General features: G+C 50.0%; 1 protein-coding gene across 1 annotated transcript in view; it reads left to right on the plus strand.

The window, feature by feature from the left end:
* The window catches only part of LOC148522293 (T-lymphocyte surface antigen Ly-9-like), a 66,408-nt gene extending 54,616 nt beyond the window's left edge, over positions 1-11,792 (plus strand). Inside the window, exon 9 of the mRNA XM_088474156.1 lies at positions 11,540-11,792. Within this exon, the coding sequence (XP_088330282.1) occupies positions 11,540-11,792 (253 nt within the window). The remainder of the gene's footprint in view (positions 1-11,539) is intronic.
* The last annotated feature ends 7,618 nt before the right edge of the window (positions 11,793-19,410 follow it).

Raw genomic sequence — 19,410 nt, forward strand, 5'->3', positions numbered from 1 at the left:
AACTCTAACCTTCCCCCAGGGCCGGCTCTAGGGGTGTTTAACCAGTGCGGTCGCACAAGGGCGCCACCCCTAGAGGACGGACCCTTTCCCAGCATCCCGATTTCAGCGGGACAGTAGTGTCCCGCTGTTCCACCCGCAGGCCGAAGTGGCCCGCGGGTGGTCTAATCGGGAGGTTGAGGACCCCCACCGCCGCAGCTGTGCGGCGGTGCCGGACCCCCGGAGTGTGACGGGAGAGGGCTGGGGGAAGCCCAGCCAGTGACGGAGTGCTGGGCTTTACCCCCAGCCTGACATTATTTGGAGGCGTGCCATGCAGGCATGCCTCTAAATAATGTCACATAGGGGGCATGGCCTATGGTAATCAGGCCACGCCCCCAAATTTGGTCGCACGCGGCAAAGCGATGAAAGGGCGCCTTCTGATGGGCCAGTACAAGGTGCTCTGACCCCTGAGCCGGTCCTGACTTCCCCCCTAGTGCCTAACTCCCCCTACCGCACCCTAAACCTAACCCTCCCGAGGGGGTGAGAGGGTGCCAAACCATAACCTCCCCCCAGTGGAGCCTAACCTTCCCTCCCCCTAGCCTAAACCTCCCCAGGGGGTGCCTAACTCTATGTCCCCCCGGGCATCACTAAACCCCCCCCTCACAGTACCAACATGCCCGGACTTACCACGATCAGTCCAGCGTACATCTGTATTCTGGCATCGGGATTAAGATTGGCGTTGGTATTTGGACACATATTTTAAATCCCGTCAGGCTTGCGTTGTCGGGATATAGACCAGCGGCATGTACTCCGCACACGGGCCCCCGTCTATCATAATACCCCCCCCCTGTCACCCATAAACTAATGGAGTCCATGTCCCTGCCCAGCTAGCCAGTTTTCCTCCCTGAAACGCTCGCTGAAATTGCACATCTCTGCGTCTAGTTCTGAGCTGCGTCTTAGAGCGGGGACCATTGGGATCCATGTGCAGTGTGACTGGGATTAACGCTTGCATTGACCGAGGCCTGATTTGGAGGTACACACAATGCTGATTTTAGTGCAGTTGAGCCATTATTTACTACTGCACATGCGCAAACAAAAATCTGAAAGCCCCTACAGTGCATGCTTTCCACCGAGTGTACGCTGTTGCGTATGGGAGTGCAGGAATTAGGAACAGAGAGGCAAAACCATGGGCGTTCCTGGGTGGTGACAGAGCTGACCTGAAATTAATGCAAAAAATAAATAAATAAAAAGGCCGCCTTCAGGGGTGTGTCAAGGGAGGGTCATGGTCGCCTCATGGGCGTGTCAGGGAAGGGTCACAGCAGCCTCATGGGCATATCAGGGGAGGGCCATTCATAATACTCATAGGGGCATATCTATATAAAGTAAGCCCCGTGGCTACTTGACAGCCTGGACCTATTCACTTAGGCCCTGCATCCCGGTACGAAACGCTGATTTTTCTACTTCAGGGTCCATAGGGTATCCACAGGATACCTTGGGGTATAGGTGTGACGTCAGTCATCGGGCACCATAGAGTTAAGCTTTCAGCCTCCCAGGATGCACTAGGGTCCCCCTCCTATACCCCACCCCCGAGCCAAGGCACCTCAGTTTCGTTTGGTGCCCGGCCGGAGTCGGGTGCACCTGTTGGAGTGGGGGCTAGAAGAGCCCCTGAAGCTTTTTCTTCATGCAGCTGTGGCTGCACATCTGGATGTACAGCATGGACAGTCAGTCCTGACGTCCATGCTGTCTTCCCTACACCCCCGCCGGTACCAGAATGCCGGTACCGATCCGGGGAAGCTGGTGAGCATCTGGGGTCACAGCTAGCGGTGACCCCAGATGTTCCGGACCATGGCCGGATTCAAGGGGGACAGCAAGGTAAGCAGCAGGGTCTCGCGGTAGGTCCCCGCTGTTACATGGTCCAGAGTCCCCAGGCAGGGTGCTCCCTGGGGACTGGCTGCAGCGTGGAGCCAGGTAAGAACCTGCGCTTCCACTACCCCCCTGGGACAGCGGACCGCAGCAGAGCGGTAGCGCTGCGGCGCCCCGGGGGTTAAATGCATGCCAGGGGAGCGCGCCTTCCCTGTCTCACAGCCGGCGCCTCCCCCGCTGCACACAGCCCTCTCTGCACACGGCCGATGGATCCTGTAGCAGCGCTCCTCCCCCAGCCCAGCCTCCTCTCTGCTAGTCGGCGGCCATCTTTCCTGAACGCATGGTGAACGCTGCTGGAAGCACTGGATGGAAGCATCGTGGTCTGGGTCCCCCCGCATACCTCTCCTCCGATTTGGGTCAGGTCTGTGTATGCAGCGCTGTGTCCTACCAGGCCCTGTGTCTGCGTAGTTGAGTGATCAGCGCTGTTAGTGCAGGAATTGATTTTTCTTTGCATTGTATGTGACTGTGCTAGCGCTGCTGCCTGTAACTCTTCTTCTGACTGTCAGCTTTATTACTGTCCCTGTCCTTTCTGCTAAGCCCTTGCGGTGCGGTGCTGCAGGGTGGTCTCTCGCCTATTTAATATATAATTGGTGAGAGGGGTCACATACTTGGTGCCATCATGTCTGAAAGTGATTTTCCTCTCTGGCTACAGTGTACTACGTGTAAAGTACCGTTAGCGGAGGGGGAGGGTAGCGCGGAGGGCCTCTGCCGGCAGTGTTTGTCAATGACGCGGCCTATTACGGTTACAGCACCGGTACAGGAGCCGCCCTGGGCTTGTTTCGCTCAGGCGCTTATGACCTTAGTGGGCCAGTTAGCTCCGCAGCCCGCGTTTACGCAGATGGGTTTGTCCCAGCAGTCAGTGGTGTCGTCACCCATGCAGGGTTTCCCACGACAATTGGTGGTACCCCACAGTCTCCCTATTTCCCCGCTCCCGGTTTCTCAGGAGCCGGCGTGGGTTAACTCCCTGACGAGTTCTGTACAGCACTTGTCGGATGTGTTGCAAGGGGAGTCTGTGATGCGGCCACATAAACGGCCGGTGGCGTCTCTGTCGGCTCCTTATGAGGATGACGAAGGGACGTCTGATGATGGGGAGATTCTGGATCCTTACGATCAGGAACCTCTCCATAGTAAGGACGCTGACGCTAAGTCCAAAGTATATATTCCTGGACTTATTCGGGCAGTCCGCACAGCCTTGGTGATTGAGGACGAAGTTCCCCCAGCGGCTAAATCCAAGTATGCCTTTTTTAAAGATGTGAAGGGCGATGCCACAGTCTTTCCTCTTTCGGGTCAGTTAGTGGACCATTTAGAGGAGGCGTGGAAACAGCCTGGCAAACGTTACCAGCCGCAAAGGCGCCTGGCGGTGGCTTATCCGTTCGCGGATAATTATTTTGCAAAGTGGGAATCCCCTCCACAGGTGGATTCTCACGTGACCCGTCTTGTCTGTAGTGCCACATTGCCGATGCCATCCATGTCCTCCCTTAAGGATGCTACGGACCGCAAGGTGGAGATCTGCCTGAAGTCCGCTTATTCCCTTGCGGGGGGGGCAGCACGGCCGGCTATGGCTATTTGCTGGGTTGCCAGAGCGATGGAGCGCTGGGCGGATTCATTAGAGGCGTCTTTTGATTCCGACTGTCCGGCCGATCAGGCGGAGTTGATTGGTAATCTCCGTGATTCGGCCACTTATATCAACGAGGCGGCCTTAGACATTAGTACCCTGGTGTCTCGAATTTCTTCAGCAGCGGTGGCTGCTCGTCGCACCTTGTGGTTGCGATCCTGGAAGGCGGACGCTGATTCCAAAAAGGGTTTGGAGGTGTTGCCATTTACCGGAGAAGTTCTCTTCGGTCCGGATCTGGATAAGATTGTGGCCACGCTGGCGGCAGCCAAATCGGCATGTCTCCCGTCGGCCGCTGCTCCTTCTGGTTCTGGACCATCGTCCTTTCGGTCTTATAGGGCCCAGGGCGGGCCCAAACCACAGTCTTTTCCTCGACAGGCTGGTCCTAAGAAATCGGCCAAGCCCCGGAAGCAGGCATGGAGTACCAGACGTCCGGCCCCTAAGCCAAATGACAAGCCTGCGGCCTGACGGTCCCTTTGGGGGATCCCAAAGTGGGAGGCCGCCTGCTGCAGTTCACCCGGTGTTGGTCGGTTACCACGACAGACACTTGGGTTCTCGAGGTGGTCTCCCAAGGGTACGCCCTCTCTTTCTGGCACAGACCCCCGGCTCGATTCTTCACCACGGGTCTACCATCAGACCGGAACAAGGCCACGGAGCTGCGGAAGGTCTTGCACACTATGCTCCAGGCTGGAGTTATAGTGCCTGTTCCATTCTCCCAGAGGGGCCAGGGTTTCTATTCAAATCTTTTTTTGGTGCAGAAACCCAATGGGTCGTATCGTCCGATTCTAAACCTCAAAGCTCTCAACAAGTCTTTGCTGGTGCCGAAGTTTTGGATGGAGACCCTACGGTCCATCATTCTGGCGCTGGAACCTGGGGACTACATGGTGTCATTGGACATACAGGACGCTTACCTGCATGTCCCTATTCTTTCGCACCATCAACAGTTCCTCAGGTTTGCAATCCGCAGCGACCACTTCCAGTTTCGGGCGTTACCTTTTGGCCTGGCGACAGCACCACGTGTGTTCACCAAGGTGATGGCGGTCATGGCGGCTTCTCTGCGGCTGCAGGGAGTCCATATGTTGCCGTACTTGGATGACCTTTTATTAGTGGCAGGATCTCCCAAGCTCCTTCTACGCCACTTGGACCTGACCATTGCACTACTGCAACGGCACGGCTGGTTAATCAACTGGCAGAAGTCCACTCTAATCCCGTCCCGGCGGATTCTGCACCTCGGAGCCTTATTGGACTCAGGACAGCAAAGGATCTTTGTGACGGGGGAAAAGATCTCTGCTTTACAGTCGAGGGTGCGCAGTTGTCTGCACAGCCGCCGGGTGTCTCTACACTCGGCGATGAGGTTACTGGGCTCCATGGTGTCGGTGTTTGACATGGTGGAATATGCCCAGTTTCACTCCAGACCTCTGCAGCACCTGATCCTGTCCAAGTGGAACGGGCTGCCTCAGTCTCTGAAGTCCCAAACGATTGTGCTCACCCCGGAGGTTCGCCTGTCCCTTGCCTGGTGGTTACAGACGACCCATCTCAGCAAGGGACGTCCGTTCTGGGTTCCAAATTGGGTCCTGTTGACAACGGACGCCAGTCTTCGGGGCTGGGGAGCAGTTTCGGGTCCACACTTGTTCCAGGGCAGGTGGACGCCGACAGAAGCGGAGCTTCCAATCAATATCTTGGAACTCCGTGCGGTCTTCAATGCTCTCCGGCAGGCACATCGGGTTCTCCAGGGTCGTCCGGTACAGGTCCAGTCGGACAATGCTACCACCGTGGCCTACATAAACAGGCAAGGAGGAACCCGAAGTCGGGCGGCTCTCGTGGAGGTCTCTCGGATCCTGGTATGGGCGGAGCGCAATCTTCCGGCCATATCAGCGGTCTTCATCCCGGGGGGGCTAAATTGGGAGGCGGACTTTCTAAGTCACCAGGGGGAATGGTCCCTGCACCCGGACGTTTTTCAACTGCTGGTGGACAGATGGGGTCTTCCAGAGATCGACCTCATGGCGTCCCGGCACAACAACAAGTTGCCGGTGTACGGGTCTCGCACAAGAGACAAAGGGGCGTCTCTGGTGGATGCTCTGTCCATCCGGTGGACATTCCGGTTCGCATACCTGTTTCCTCCGATTTCCCTTCTTCCACGGGTAATCTGGAAATTCAAACAGGAAGGAGGGACGCTCCTGTTGATAGCTCCCACGTGGCCCAGACGGCACTGGTTCTCAGACCTTCAAGGTCTGTCCGTGGACAGTCCTCTGCGGTTGCCGCTATGACCGGACCTTCTGTCACAGGGTCCCTGTCTTCACCCGGACCTGACTCGGCTGTCTTTGATGGCGTGGCTGTTGAGACAGCCATGCTGAGGTCCAGGGGGGTTTCCAGCTCTGTGGTGCGTACCATGTTACGAGCTCGGAAGCCGTCTTCCGCGAGGATATACCATCGCGTGTGGCATATGTTCTTCCAGTGGTGTCGACCGAGAGGTTATGCACCGCGGGAATTTCGTCTGTCTCGGATACTCGCCTTCCTACAAGCGGGACTAGATCATGGGCTTTGCCTTGCTTCTTTGAAGGTACAGGTTTCAGCCCTGTCTGTCTGGTTTCACCGTAGGATTGCTACAATCCCGGATGTGCGCACCTTTATGCAAGGTGTTCTCCGCATTCAGCTGCCCTTTGTTCCACCTGTGGCGCCTTGGGATTTGGCTGTGGTCCTGAGGGCTCTCCTGGGCTCAGTGGATCTTAAATGGCTAACAGCTAAGACTGTTTTCCTTCTGGCCATAGCTTCGGCCAGACGTGTTTCTGATTTAGGGGCTCTCTCTTGTAGACCCCCTTTCTTGATTTTTCATGGGAACAGGGCAGTGCTCCGTACTCGACCTGAATTTCTTCCCAAAGTTGTTTCCCAGTTTCATGTTAACGAGGAAATAGTTGTTCCGGCCTTTAACTCACCTGGTCTTTCAGTGGGTGAGGCCACTTTGGATGTTGTGCGGGCCTTAAGGACTTATGTTGACCGCACTTCTTCCTTTAGGAAGTCGGACGCCTTGTTTATACTCTATGGCTTCCGTAAAAAGGGTTGGCCTGCTTCAAAGCAAACTTTTGCAGCCTGGATCCGTATGGCTATTTCTGAAGCTTATCTTCATGAAAGCCTGCCGGTTCCTCCTTCAGTGAAGGCTTATTCCACTAGGTCTGTGGGTCCTTCGTGGGCAGCTCGACGTGGTGCCTCTGCAGTCCAGATCTGCAAGGCTGCTACGTGGTCTTCTGTCCATACCTTCGTGAGGTATTACAGGTTTGACACCTTCGCCTCTCAGGATGCTTCCTTCAGGCGGCGGATTCTCCTTTCAGCACAGGAGCGTCCCCACCCTTAAAGGATACTGCTTTGGGACATCCCCAAGGTATCCTGTGGATACCCTATGGACCCTGAAGTAGAAAATATGAGACATGGTAAGAACTTACCTTTGTTATCTCTATTTCTACGAAGTCCATAGGGTTCCACAGGACTCCCGCCCTGTCACACCTGTGCTGCAGATGGGCTTTGCTCTGGTCACCGTTTTTTCCGTCTCCCTCTGGTGAGAATGTGATTCTTGTGTGTGTCCAGATCTTTTTTCTCTCTCTTCCTTCTCCTCCTCCGGCCTATGGCTTGGTAACTAACTGAGGTGCCTTGGCTCGGGGGCGGGGTATAGGAGGGGGACCCTAGTGCATCCTGGGAGGCTGAAAGCTTAACTCTATGGTGCCCGATGACCGACGTCACACCTATACCCCAAGGTATCCTGTGGAACCCTATGGACTTCGTAGAAATAGAGATAACAAAGGTAAGTTCTTACCATATCTCATATTTTTTTCTTGCAGCCTCAAAAGCTGTGAGGAAATATCAGTGTGCAATGCAGCCTCTGGGGCGTCACAAGCAGGAATCCCATAGATTCCATCATGTTATGTTTACTTTACGGGTTACCGCTCATTACCCCAGAGTTTACAGCGAGGGGAAATTTCTGAAAAATTTAGTAGATCCGAACATGAAACCCGGAGCTTTTCCCCGCACCTATTTGAATAATAATAATTAATAATTTTGTTTCGTGGTTATTGACTGGATGTATACAATAAAATAACTATAATGATATCATTATCATCCATTTTAATGGTTGTTACCGTGTTCCTGCTTTAAGTATTATACCGTACCATGTTATTATATACTGTATGTGAGTGAAATACCAGCTTTTTATATGCAAATAAAATATCTATACTGATATATCATCCATTTTGAAGTGAATTAAACAACGGTGATAAGTATGAAGTTATGCTCTCTTTATGTCTCTTTATATAGAGCAGAATCGGCTTACCTACTAGTGCAAGATGTGTCCAGGATTCAGAAGTTCTGATTGGCCGGCCAATACACACCTCAGAAACATAATTGGCCGATTATAAACCTGATGTGACTGCGGTAAAGGAACACACCCTGTACAGGGGTATAGGCTGGGAGGAAGTTATATAACTATGAGGCATGGTGCGGATATTTATTCAGTGGAGCAGATAGTGACACATTCTTCTTCTTTATCAGTATCTGGACTATCTGCAGACAGATTATTGATTAGTTCTTTTGTCGCCGATCTAATGAGCTATATTTGTTTTTTATGCTGTTTTTGATAAACGTTTTTTCACTGTTAAGAGTGTCTTAAATATAAACTTCCATATTTAATATGAACGCTAAAAGAATTGACTCACCTTTTTTTTGTTCTAATCCCCGTCAGACCATATGATATTATTATACACTGCATGTAACAAGCCAGCAAATGCAACAGTTTGTACAATAGATCCTTAATGCCAACTTCAACCCTAATAAGAGAGCTTACATGACTCATTGGCGATACTACACGACACGGGCTGACAGCAGATTCAGCGCGTTTATATCGCTCACATCTGCAGGGATAAGAGACGAGAGGTTTTATCTTCAATGTAATTTTTTTCTAGCTTTCACAGATGAAGGTGCCTAAAAATTAATCATTTAATATTTGCTGGAAGCGTTAGTTTAGAGGTGTCAATACTTATGCAACTGGGGTATTAAAGGTTCTTTCTCTGACTTATTTTTCCCTACAAACTGTTTTTGCTGCACATGGAGAGACAATGGAATAGCGGGCTCTCATAATTTTGCTTACATGTGAGTCCTCTAGGAGCAAAGACAAATGATTTGCATGTGTTCAACTCCGGAACCTGCACAGTGCGAACACACACAAGGTCCATCCACGTAGCTGACGTGTTCATCTCTGCATCAGTCCTGCTCTGTGTGTGCATGCCTCACTATATGTATATGTCCGTGCCTCTGTATGTGCATGTGTGCCTCAATGTGTGTATACGTCTGTGCCTCTGAGGGTGACCGTATTTCATCATCATATCTGACAACTTGATGCTGCTTCCAATACTACCAGCATTGGGTCAGGTAACTCACTGCTGCCCCCTAGAGATCACTTGTGGAATCTCCTGTCTGCTGCCTTCAGCACTGTCATTGCTGCATTCCACATATATAGTAATGTACAGGAGAGATGTCAGGCCAGATTCAGATGTGGATACAAATACCATTGCAGCGGTGATCTCTAATGGATTCTTAATTGTGAAAATATGCTAATAAGCCACTCGCCGTACAGTGCTCAATGACGTCCACTAAATGCATCTTTTATCTGCTGCTCACCTTCCATCAGCCTTCTGAGTTAAAGCCCCCCATAAGCCAGACGACATATTGTCTGATCCTGCGATAGGAAACGCTGATCCGCCGGTCGGAAAATTATACATGTTAAAATTTCAATGATTTGCTAATTATGATTATATATTGATCGTGATTACAAAATCAGTGAAATCCAACACATTGCATTTCACCAATCCTGCAACCCAGCAGCTCAGAATCGCATTAACGCGACAATACGGTACATCGCTAATGTAAGACTAAACTGCCGCAGACACAGCGGGCCTCCAGCCACGCAAAAGGGCTCTTCTGTTGTGAGCAAGGACGCAGTTGCTAATTTATGCAAGCCAGAAAGCCGTATCACAAAATACTACCTTACACACATGTGCAATGGCCAACAATCTCTCAGTCTACGTAAATATCAGCATTGCGCAGTGCGACTAGGGAAACTAGTAACTGAAGTTATTTTTTTAAATGCTAAAATTATTTTATTTTCAGAAATATAGAAACATGGGATTAATATAATATTGTAGCAAATGTTGATATTTATAAACAGTAGCAATAACATGTTCATGGATTATTAATATAGTAGAATTACTGTGTAGGCTATATAAATTTAGAAAAGCCATTGTAGCATTAAAAAAAACTCAGATAGCGTACAATATAAAAATGACTTGCTGCAGTGTCAGCAGCCAAGGTGTAATGGTTGTGGATAGCTCCCCTTCAGTAGATGTACCCTGACATCATCAGTTACTATCCACGTGGATCTGCAAAGAGACATTTCTACTTTTGGAGTTAGATGCTAAAGTTGAGAAAATAACGGCACTGTCTGGAACCGCACTTCCGTCCTCACTCCATGTCAAGTACATCTACTGAAGGGGATCTATACACAACCATGGTGCAATCCAGTGTTTCCTAACCTCGGTCCTCAAGGCACACTAACAGTCCAGGTTTTAGTAATAGCCATAAATTATGTTAAAAAAGAGAGCTTGAATATGTACTGTGTATACAGAAATAAATGAAATTAAATAAACCACGATTCAAATAAAATCATAAATAAAACCTCCTATACACACTCGCTGTTTATAGCTCTTTTTATGATGGAGTGGTATGGAGTAGAATGTCTTATAGGTGGTCCGGTGAATGCGGGAGCATAGATGTTTATAGAAATAGCACACTGCCCCTACTCTTACCCTATGGTTGCCGTCCCTCCGGTATTCCTTTAACAGTGCGGTGCGCGATGTCTCCTCCATCCCTTTCAGCCTTGGCGTGCTGTGCCTCCTTGCACAGCGGTCAGCAGCGTCTTGCTTCTGGTGGGGTGGAGAAGTCAGTCGGGCAGCCTGCAAACTCTGTCTCCGTCTCCAATGCATTTCGTACTAAACGTACTTTGTCAAGGATGACGTTCACTTCCCTGGGGGGCCTTTTTATTTCTCCTCCATGGTTTCTTTTCCTCTTTTTTTCTTCATAAAACTTTATTGATTAAAATGACACTTTGTGTCTTTCAGGTTAACAGTTTCAAGAATTGTGGTTTCCATTAGTGTTAATTGTATGTAATATTGTAACCAAAAGTGTTCCAGAGGAATGAATGGATATGTTAAAAATAGATACTTTATTCTAAAAAAACATTTAACTCTATATCTATATTAAGGCCCTGCGGTTTTAGGGTTTTTAATAAGAAAATCCACTTGCTTTCATGTTTTTTTTAACTCTTTCACTATATTGCCCCCCCCTCCAATTAATTTGAACTTTTTCTATTCCAAAAAATTTCAATCCTAATGGATTTTTTCCATCCACATCTGCGAAATGCTGAGAGACGCTATGTGTACTAAGTCCTTTTTTAATATTATTTATATGTTCTGCTATGCGGGGTTTTCTTTTTATTTTAGTTTGACCTATATAGTTTAGCCCACATGGGCATGTCAGAAGATAAATGGCTCCTTCAGTGTTGCAGCTCATGTGGCTTGAAATGTGGAATTCTTGCTCATTCACAATAAATGTTTTAATGGGTAAAGTGGAACGGTCTTTTTTTAGATTTTTACAGCCTTTCCAGCCCTGTGGAAACATCTGTGGAAGCTCTTATTTAATGCTGTATTACTTTCCTTTTCCACAGGAATGGAACTTGATGTTAATTTTTGTTTAAGATTTTCTGCTCTCCGGTATATAATTCTAGGTTTTTTTGGGGAGAATGGTTTTGAGATCTTCGTCTAATTCCAACAGGTGCCAATGTCTACATAACATCTCTTCAATCCATTTATTGTTGCCATTTATTTTATTTTATCTGTTTACTAACTTTTTTGTGTTAGTGTGCTGCGGTATGACACCTACATTACTCACACACAGATCCAGACGGAATGATTTAAATCATATTTTTAATAGGAATACGATCCTGGCAGCGAACAGTAATCACCACCAGAGATGGATCAGTAACATTCCCGGTGGACAATACAGAAGATTAAAAAGGAACTGCACTGATGAAAAAGTTTTCAAAAAACAAAGTGAGGAGTTAACCGGACAATTTTTGGAAAAAGGATTCGAAATGAAAGCACTAAAAGAGAGTCTACAGAAGATTGAGGCAATAGAAAGAGAAGAATTAATTAAAGATAAAGATAAGAACGAAACCTCCAAATAATTTTGAACTCGCATTCCTGACACAATATAATGGCAACAATAAATGCATTGAAGAGATGTTATGTAGACATTGACACCTGTTGGAATTAGACAAAGATCTCAAAACCATTCTCCCAAAAAAACCTAGAATTATATACCGGAGAGCAGAAAATCTTAAACAAAAATTAACATCAAGTTACATTCCTGTGGAAAAGGAAAGTATTACAGCATTATATAAGAGCTTCCACAGATGTTTGGGCTGGAAAGGCTGTAAAAATCTAAAAAAAAGACCGTTCCACTTTACCCATTAAAACATTTATTGTGAATGAGCAAGAATTCCACATTTCAAGCCACATGAGCTGCAACACTGAAGGAGCCATTTATCTTCTGACATGCCCATGTGGGCTAAACTATATAGGTCAAACTAAAATAAAAATAAAAACCCGCATAGCAGAACATATAAATACTATTAAAAAAGGACTTAGTACACATAGCGTCTCTCAGCATTTCGCAGATGTGCATGGCAAAAATTCATTAGGATTGAAATTTTTTGGAATAGAAAAAGTTCAAATTAATTGGAGGGGGGGGCGATATAGTGAAAGAGTTAAAAAAAACATGAAAGCAAGTGGATTTTCTTATTAAAAACCCTAAAACCGCAGGGCCTTAATATAGATATCGAGTTAAATGTTTTTTAGAATAAAGTATCTATTTTTAACATATCCATTCATTCCTCTGGAACACTTTTGGTTACAATATTACATACAATTAACACTAATGGAAACCACGATTCTTGAAACTGTTAACCTGAAAGACACAAAGTGTCGTTTTAATCAATAAAGTTTTATGAAGAAAAAAAGAGGAAAAGAAACCATGGAGGAGGAATAAAAAGGCCCCCCAGGGAAGTGAACGTCATCCTTGACAAAGTACGTTTAGTACGAAACGCATTGGAGACGGAGACAGAGTTTGCAGGCTGCCCGACTGACTTCTCCACCCCACCAGAAGCAAGACGCTGCTGACCGCCGTGCAAGGAGGCACAGCACGCCAAGGCTGAAAGGGATGGAGGAGACATCGCGCGCCGCACTGTTAAAGGAATACCGGAGGGACGGCAACCATAGGGTAAGAGTAGGGGCAGTGTGCTATTTCTATAAACATCTATGCTCCCGCATTCACCGGACCACCTATAAGACATTCTACTCCATACCACTCCATCATAAAAAGAGCTATAAACAGCGAGTGTGTATAGGAGGTTTTATTTATGATTTTATTTGAATGATGGTTTATTTAATTTAAATTTATTTCTGTATACACAGTACATATTCAAGCGCTCTTTTTTAACATAATTTATGGTACTAGAATTCAATTGAGCAGCTTATATCAACGCAACACAACAATATCTCTTTAGTAATAGCCATGTTTGGGCACAGATTGTTAAATCAAAATAACTGAGGTTCAAATTAAGACACGTACTCAAGTATGGCTATCCTTAAAACCTGGACTGTTAGTGTGCCTTGAGGACCGTGGTTGGGAACCCCCTGGTGTAATTGCATTCAGCATCTGGTTATTATGGTAGCACTGACCTCTAGTGGTCAGTATGGGCATTTCCTGATATTTGTAGCTAGAACTGTGATGTCACAGGTAACAGTCATCACACACTAAATGGTGTAAAGCTGGGAACACACTATGCTATCCGCCGAGCGATATATAATTCCGCCGTGGATCAGAATGATAGATTGTGTGATAGTATACTGTGTACGCCCCCTCCGCGCGTCATTGTCATCCCATTTGCTGTGCTGCACAGGAGATAGGACAATGTGATGAGCGACGCATTCCTCCCAATTGTCCCGAATTCAGCAGGACAGTCCCGCTCATCAGGCACTGTCGCGCTTTCCCATTCGTGGGCAGACGTGTCCCGCGGACGGGGTGGAGGTTGGGGGGACACATCTGCCACAGAGCAGTGGTGAATGGGTGCCAGGCGCACATGCACACACTGTGCCAGCTCAGAGAGGCCCGACCTCCACTTATCAGAACATAGCGTCATCCAGTCAGCTGGGTACTCAATCGCATGCGTACCATCTTAGGACTTGCTTTCTACATTAGGAGTGTCTAAGTAACAGGTCAGGCATCACAATATGTACGATGAGGACCCATGGCCTGTGCACCACCCACACTCAGCTGTAGTTATAATTAATCACTGCGTTAATCTATGGGCGCAGATTGTTAGAGGGGAGGTCACTGCCCTCCTATACTCAGTGAGGAAAGAGCCGATAGTCACTTATACAGCAACTTGTTACTAGCCGGTATATTTGATGGCAAACGCATATGATATATTTAATTAGAAACACTTATGTCATATTATGTTTGGTGTTTTAATCCTCTAATCTGTATAGTAGGTTACTACTAGCCTCACACGGACAGCAATAGCAACAGTTACACCAGCAGGACAGGCTATACCAGATATTAAAAAGGTAAAACCACAAAACTGTAAATCTAACAGAAACGCTGTCATGTTCTGTAATAAGATAAATAGCTGTGTGGGTGTATAATGACCACGTTACACAGCATATGGGGAGGCAGAGTGGGCAGGTGACGGCACTGACCCTGTAATTGCACTGGTGGGAATCCTGCGTGAGGGCGGCAGGTACAGAGGAAAGGGTCGGCCTTCAGGTTGCTGCGCTGCGGTCTGACCCCCATAGGGGAGACCAGTAACTATGGGTCGCTTTCTCCTAGCAGTGTGTAAGTAGTGACAGCCTATAGTACTTAGTGCCAAGTCTCCACAACCAGAGATGGATTATTCATCAACCATCCTAGGCTCCTGCCCAGGGCCCCATTGGCTGATGGAGCACAGATCACCTTTGTCATTCTGCAGGTGTAGTGCAGGTCCGACGCTTAACAATACCGGTCATACCACAGGTGTTTGGGTATATGGGTAATTACAGAACTACAAATGTCAGCATGCCCATGGCTACCAGAGATTGCTGGCACTTCTATCTGGGACCTGTCGATCATCTGTAAAACACACACACAGAATTCAAGGAAAACTCCTTCATGTAAATAAACATCCCCAAGCATCAGCAAAAACAGGTGGGTTTTCAGTTGCCCGGAACCCCCCTGCCAGCAGCTGAAATCATGATCACAATAGTAGCACTATATAAAACAATGATAGGTTAGAAGCATATGTATATGGGGTTTAGCTGCAATGAAGTACAATACTACAACATCACAATGTACTGAAGTGGATGCATTTAGTCTGACAGATGCTCTGCACACAGAAGCACCTGCGCTATACCTGTGTACGCCTCAGCATGTCAGTGTGATGGCCTTTCCTGTCTATTCTCATTGTTGTTTTGCAGTGATCGTAGCCGAGATGCTTCTCTATCACCCTGAGAACGTGGCGTACAATGAAGTTACTGTTACCGGCATTATCAGCTGTGTCCCCAGTGACCCAGTCAGTGCTAAGACCAGGACAGCGTGGTACCAGAGGATGTGCTACATGTGGCATGTCCTGTATACACAGTAACAGGTCACATAATCATACGTGTGACACTGGGAAACACACGGCAAGGCTGAAGATAAAAAGAATATGGAGACAAATTATTGCAGAGTTTACTACTGTGCCCAACACTACGCTTCTATCCACATCTCCAGCAATGAGAGAACTCGGATTGCTGGAGGCGAGAGGTTACTGTACATTACAGGTAGTGTCGGACTGGGCCATGCAGGGCCCACCGGGGAATGCAGCGGTAGGGGGCCATGATAAAAGGCTGTGGTCAGCCACCGCAGATGTTTGGCTAACCAATGGGCAAATCTTGGTGTAGTTTCTACAGAAGGGAACCAATCCCACATGCCGATCAGTGTTCCTGGTAACTGACCATCTAAGAGTAAAAATCTATAATTGGGGGGGAAGAGACAGGGGAGGTCGTACCTGGGCCCCCACACATCAAGGACCCCCACATCAACCAAGGGTTAAAGTGGGCCGGAACGGGAGACGGAACCAGTTCCGCCTCCTCTGGCCCACCTAACCCCGACGCCGCAGTGAGGCTCTATTAGCCGGGCGCCTGCTCAGATTTTAACAGCGGGCACCCGGCTCCCTCCCCACCACGCCAGCCTGTAGCTCACACTCCAGGCTTTTGGCGCAGTGCACTATGGGAGAGACGTCATGACATCCCTCCCATAGTTCCGAGGAGCGGCCAGCCGGACGGACGCGGATGTGGGAGCGGGACAAAGTAAGTATAGTGTTTTTTTATTATTTTCTTTTCTCTTCAGTATAAGCGGCTTCACTACTAGGGGCACTACATCTGGGGCCACTACTACTAGGGGCACTACATCTGGGGCCACTACTACTAGGGGCACTACATCTGGGGCCACTACTACTAGGGGCACTACATCTGGAGCCACTACTACTAGGGGCACTACATCTGGGGCCACTACTACTAGGGGCCATGCTACTGGGGCCACTACATCTGGGGCATTGCTACTGGGGCTACTACATCTGGGGCCACTACTGCTGCGGGCACTACATCTGGGGCCACTACTGCTGCGGGCACTACATATGGGGCCGCTACTACTGGGGGCGCTACATCTGGGGCCGCTACATCTGGGGGCGCTACATCTGGGGCCACTACATCTGGGGCATTGCTACTGGGGTCACTACATCTGGGGCATTGCTACTGGGGTAACTACATCTGGGGCATTGCTACTGGGGTCACTACATCTGGGGCATTGCTTCTGGGGCCACTACTGCTGCGGGCACTACGTCTGGGGCCACTACTGCTGCGGGCACTACGTCTGGGGCCACTACTGCTGCGGGCACTACGTCTGGGGGCACTGCTATTGGGGTCACTACATCTGGTGCACTGCTACTGGGGGCACTACATCTGGGGCATTGCTACTGGCGGTCACTACATCGGTGGCCACTACTGCTGCAGGCACTACATCTGGGGCCACTACTGCTGCGGGCCAGTGGCGTAACTAGGGCAGGGCGAGCGGGGTGCTTGCCCTGGGCACCGTGGGACCGGCGGCGCGGGGGGGCGCCGCCGGCAACTGTACCAGCCCGCCTGCCCTAGTTAGCCAGTGGAGCGCCGACCGCAATGAGTGCGGTCAGCGCTACACATTTACACAGGACCAGCGCTAGGCTTCCAGTGCCTATGCTGTGCTGCACACCTGAGCCCGTTCCCTCCCCCTGAGCGCTTGCCCAATAGCGCCAGGAGGCGGGACTCAGGCTGTGCATAAACACACGCATCGCTGCCAGCGCTGGCGGGCGATGTGTGTGTCAAACAGCAGCCAATGAGAGTCAGATAGACTCTCATTGACTGCTGCAGCACCCACTGCAAGAGCCGGACTTCCGTCCGGCTCCTGCAGTGGGTAATGGGACAGACGTTATGACGTCATGACGTCTGTCCCATTATGCTGAGCGCATCAGCCCAGGAGGACTGGCGGGCGGCAGCGGCGGCGGGAGCGGAATGGAGGAGCAGCAGCAGCAGTGTGATTCAGGTAAGTAAGTTTTTATATATGTATTTTTAAAAACCTGTCAGCACAACGGGGGTGGTTACCACTGGGGGGACCTCTACTGGGGTGGGGGCACAACGGGGGGGTGGCTACTACTGGGGGCACCATTATTAGGAGGACCTCTACTGGGGGCACCATTATTGGGAGGACCTCTACTGAGGGGGGGGCTATTACTGTGGGCACCATTATTAGGAGGACCTCTACTGGGGGGGGCTATTACAGGGGGCACTTAATCGGGAGGGGGAACCTCTGCTGGGGACCACTACTTGGGGGGGGGAACTACTACTGGGGGCATTATAAAAGGGGCCTACTGCTAGGGGCACTGCACTGGGGGGACCACAACTGGGGGTAATAACAGGAAGGACCACTACAGGGACCACTGGATAGGGGGGGGGTCACTACTGGGAGCCTGCATCAGGGGGACCACTACTGGGGGCACTGCATGGGAGGGGGGGGGACTACTGCTGGGGGCACTATATAAGGGGCTTACTGCTAGGGGCACTGCAGGGACCACTACAGGGGGCACTAGATAGGGGGGGACCACTACTGGGAAACCTGCATGGGGGGGGACTACTGCTGGGGGCACTATATAAAGGGGCACTGCATAAGGGGATACCACTACTGGGTGCACTGCATTGTGGGGACTGCTACTGGGGGCACTGCATAAGGGGGAACACTACATAGGGCACTGCATTTGGGGGGACCACTACTGGGGGCACTGAGTAAGGGGAACTAATTGGGGGCTGTATAAGGGGGACCACTACTGGGGATACTGTATAAGGGGCACTACTATGGGCCTGCATAAGAGGGACCACAACTGCATACTGGGGGTACTGTATAAGGGGTACTACTGGGGTTAAGGTGCATATGGATAGGAATGTTCAGCGCGAAAATAAAGGGGTGTGTCATGTTGACATGCCCCATTTTTAAGTGACCATGCCCATTTTTTTTCGGCGCACGCACATATCGGGATGTTAGGTTGCTCAGTTTAAAATTTGCCCTGGGCTCCAAATACCCTAGTTACGCCACTGCTGTGGGCACTACTACTGCGGGCACTACATCTGGGGGCATTGCTTCTGGCGGCACTACTGCTGCCGGCACTACATCTGGGGCCACTGCTACTGGGGGCACTACATCTGGGGCATTGCTACTGGGGTCACTACATCTGGGGCATTGCTACTGGGAGCACTACATCTGGGGACACTACTGCTGCGGGCACTACATCTGGGGACACTGCTGCTGCGGGCATTACGTTTGGGGCCACTGCTACTGGGGCACTACGTCTGGGGCCACTACATCTGGGGCCACTACTGCTGCGGGATCTACATCTGGGGGCACTGCTACTGGGGGCACTACATCTGGGGCCACTACTACTGCGGGCACTACTTCTGGGGGCATTGCTTCTGGCGGCACTACTGCTGGGGCCACTACTGCTGCCGCACTACATCTGGGGCCACTGCTGCTGCCGGCACTACATCTGGGGCCACTACTGCTGCCGCACTACATCTGGGGCCACTGCTACTGGGGGCACTAGATCTGGGGCCACTGCTACTGAGGGCACTGCTACTGGGGTCACTACATCTGGTGCATTGCTACTGGGGTCACTACATCTGGGGCCACTACTGCTGCAGGCACTACATCTGGGGCCACTACTGCTGCAGACACTACATCTGGGGGCACTGCTACTTGGGGACACTACGTCTGGGGCCACTACTACTGCGGTCACTACTTCTGGGGGCATTGCTCTGGCGGCACTGCTGCTGCCGGCACTACTTCTGGGGCCACTACTGCTGCCGGCACTACATCTGGGGCCACTGCTACTGGGGGCACTACATCTGGGGCATTGCTACTGTGTTCACTACATCTGGGGCATTGCTACTGGGGTCACTACATCTGGGGCATTGCTACTGGGGTCACTACATCTGGGGCCACTACTGCTGCGGGCACTACATCTGGGGCCACTACTGATGCAGGCATTACATCTGGGGCCACAGCTACTGGGGGCACTACGTCTGGGGCCACTACTGCTGTGGGCACTACATCTGGGGCCACTACTGCTGCGGGCACTACATCTGGGGCCACTACTGCTGCGGGCACTACATCTGGGGCCACTACTACTGCGAGCACTACTTCTG

The sequence above is a fragment of the Taudactylus pleione genome, unplaced genomic scaffold (genome assembly GCF_031769625.1).
Source record: "Taudactylus pleione unplaced genomic scaffold, aTauple2 ptg000148l, whole genome shotgun sequence".
NCBI classification, from domain to species: Eukaryota; Metazoa; Chordata; class Amphibia; order Anura; family Myobatrachidae; genus Taudactylus; species Taudactylus pleione.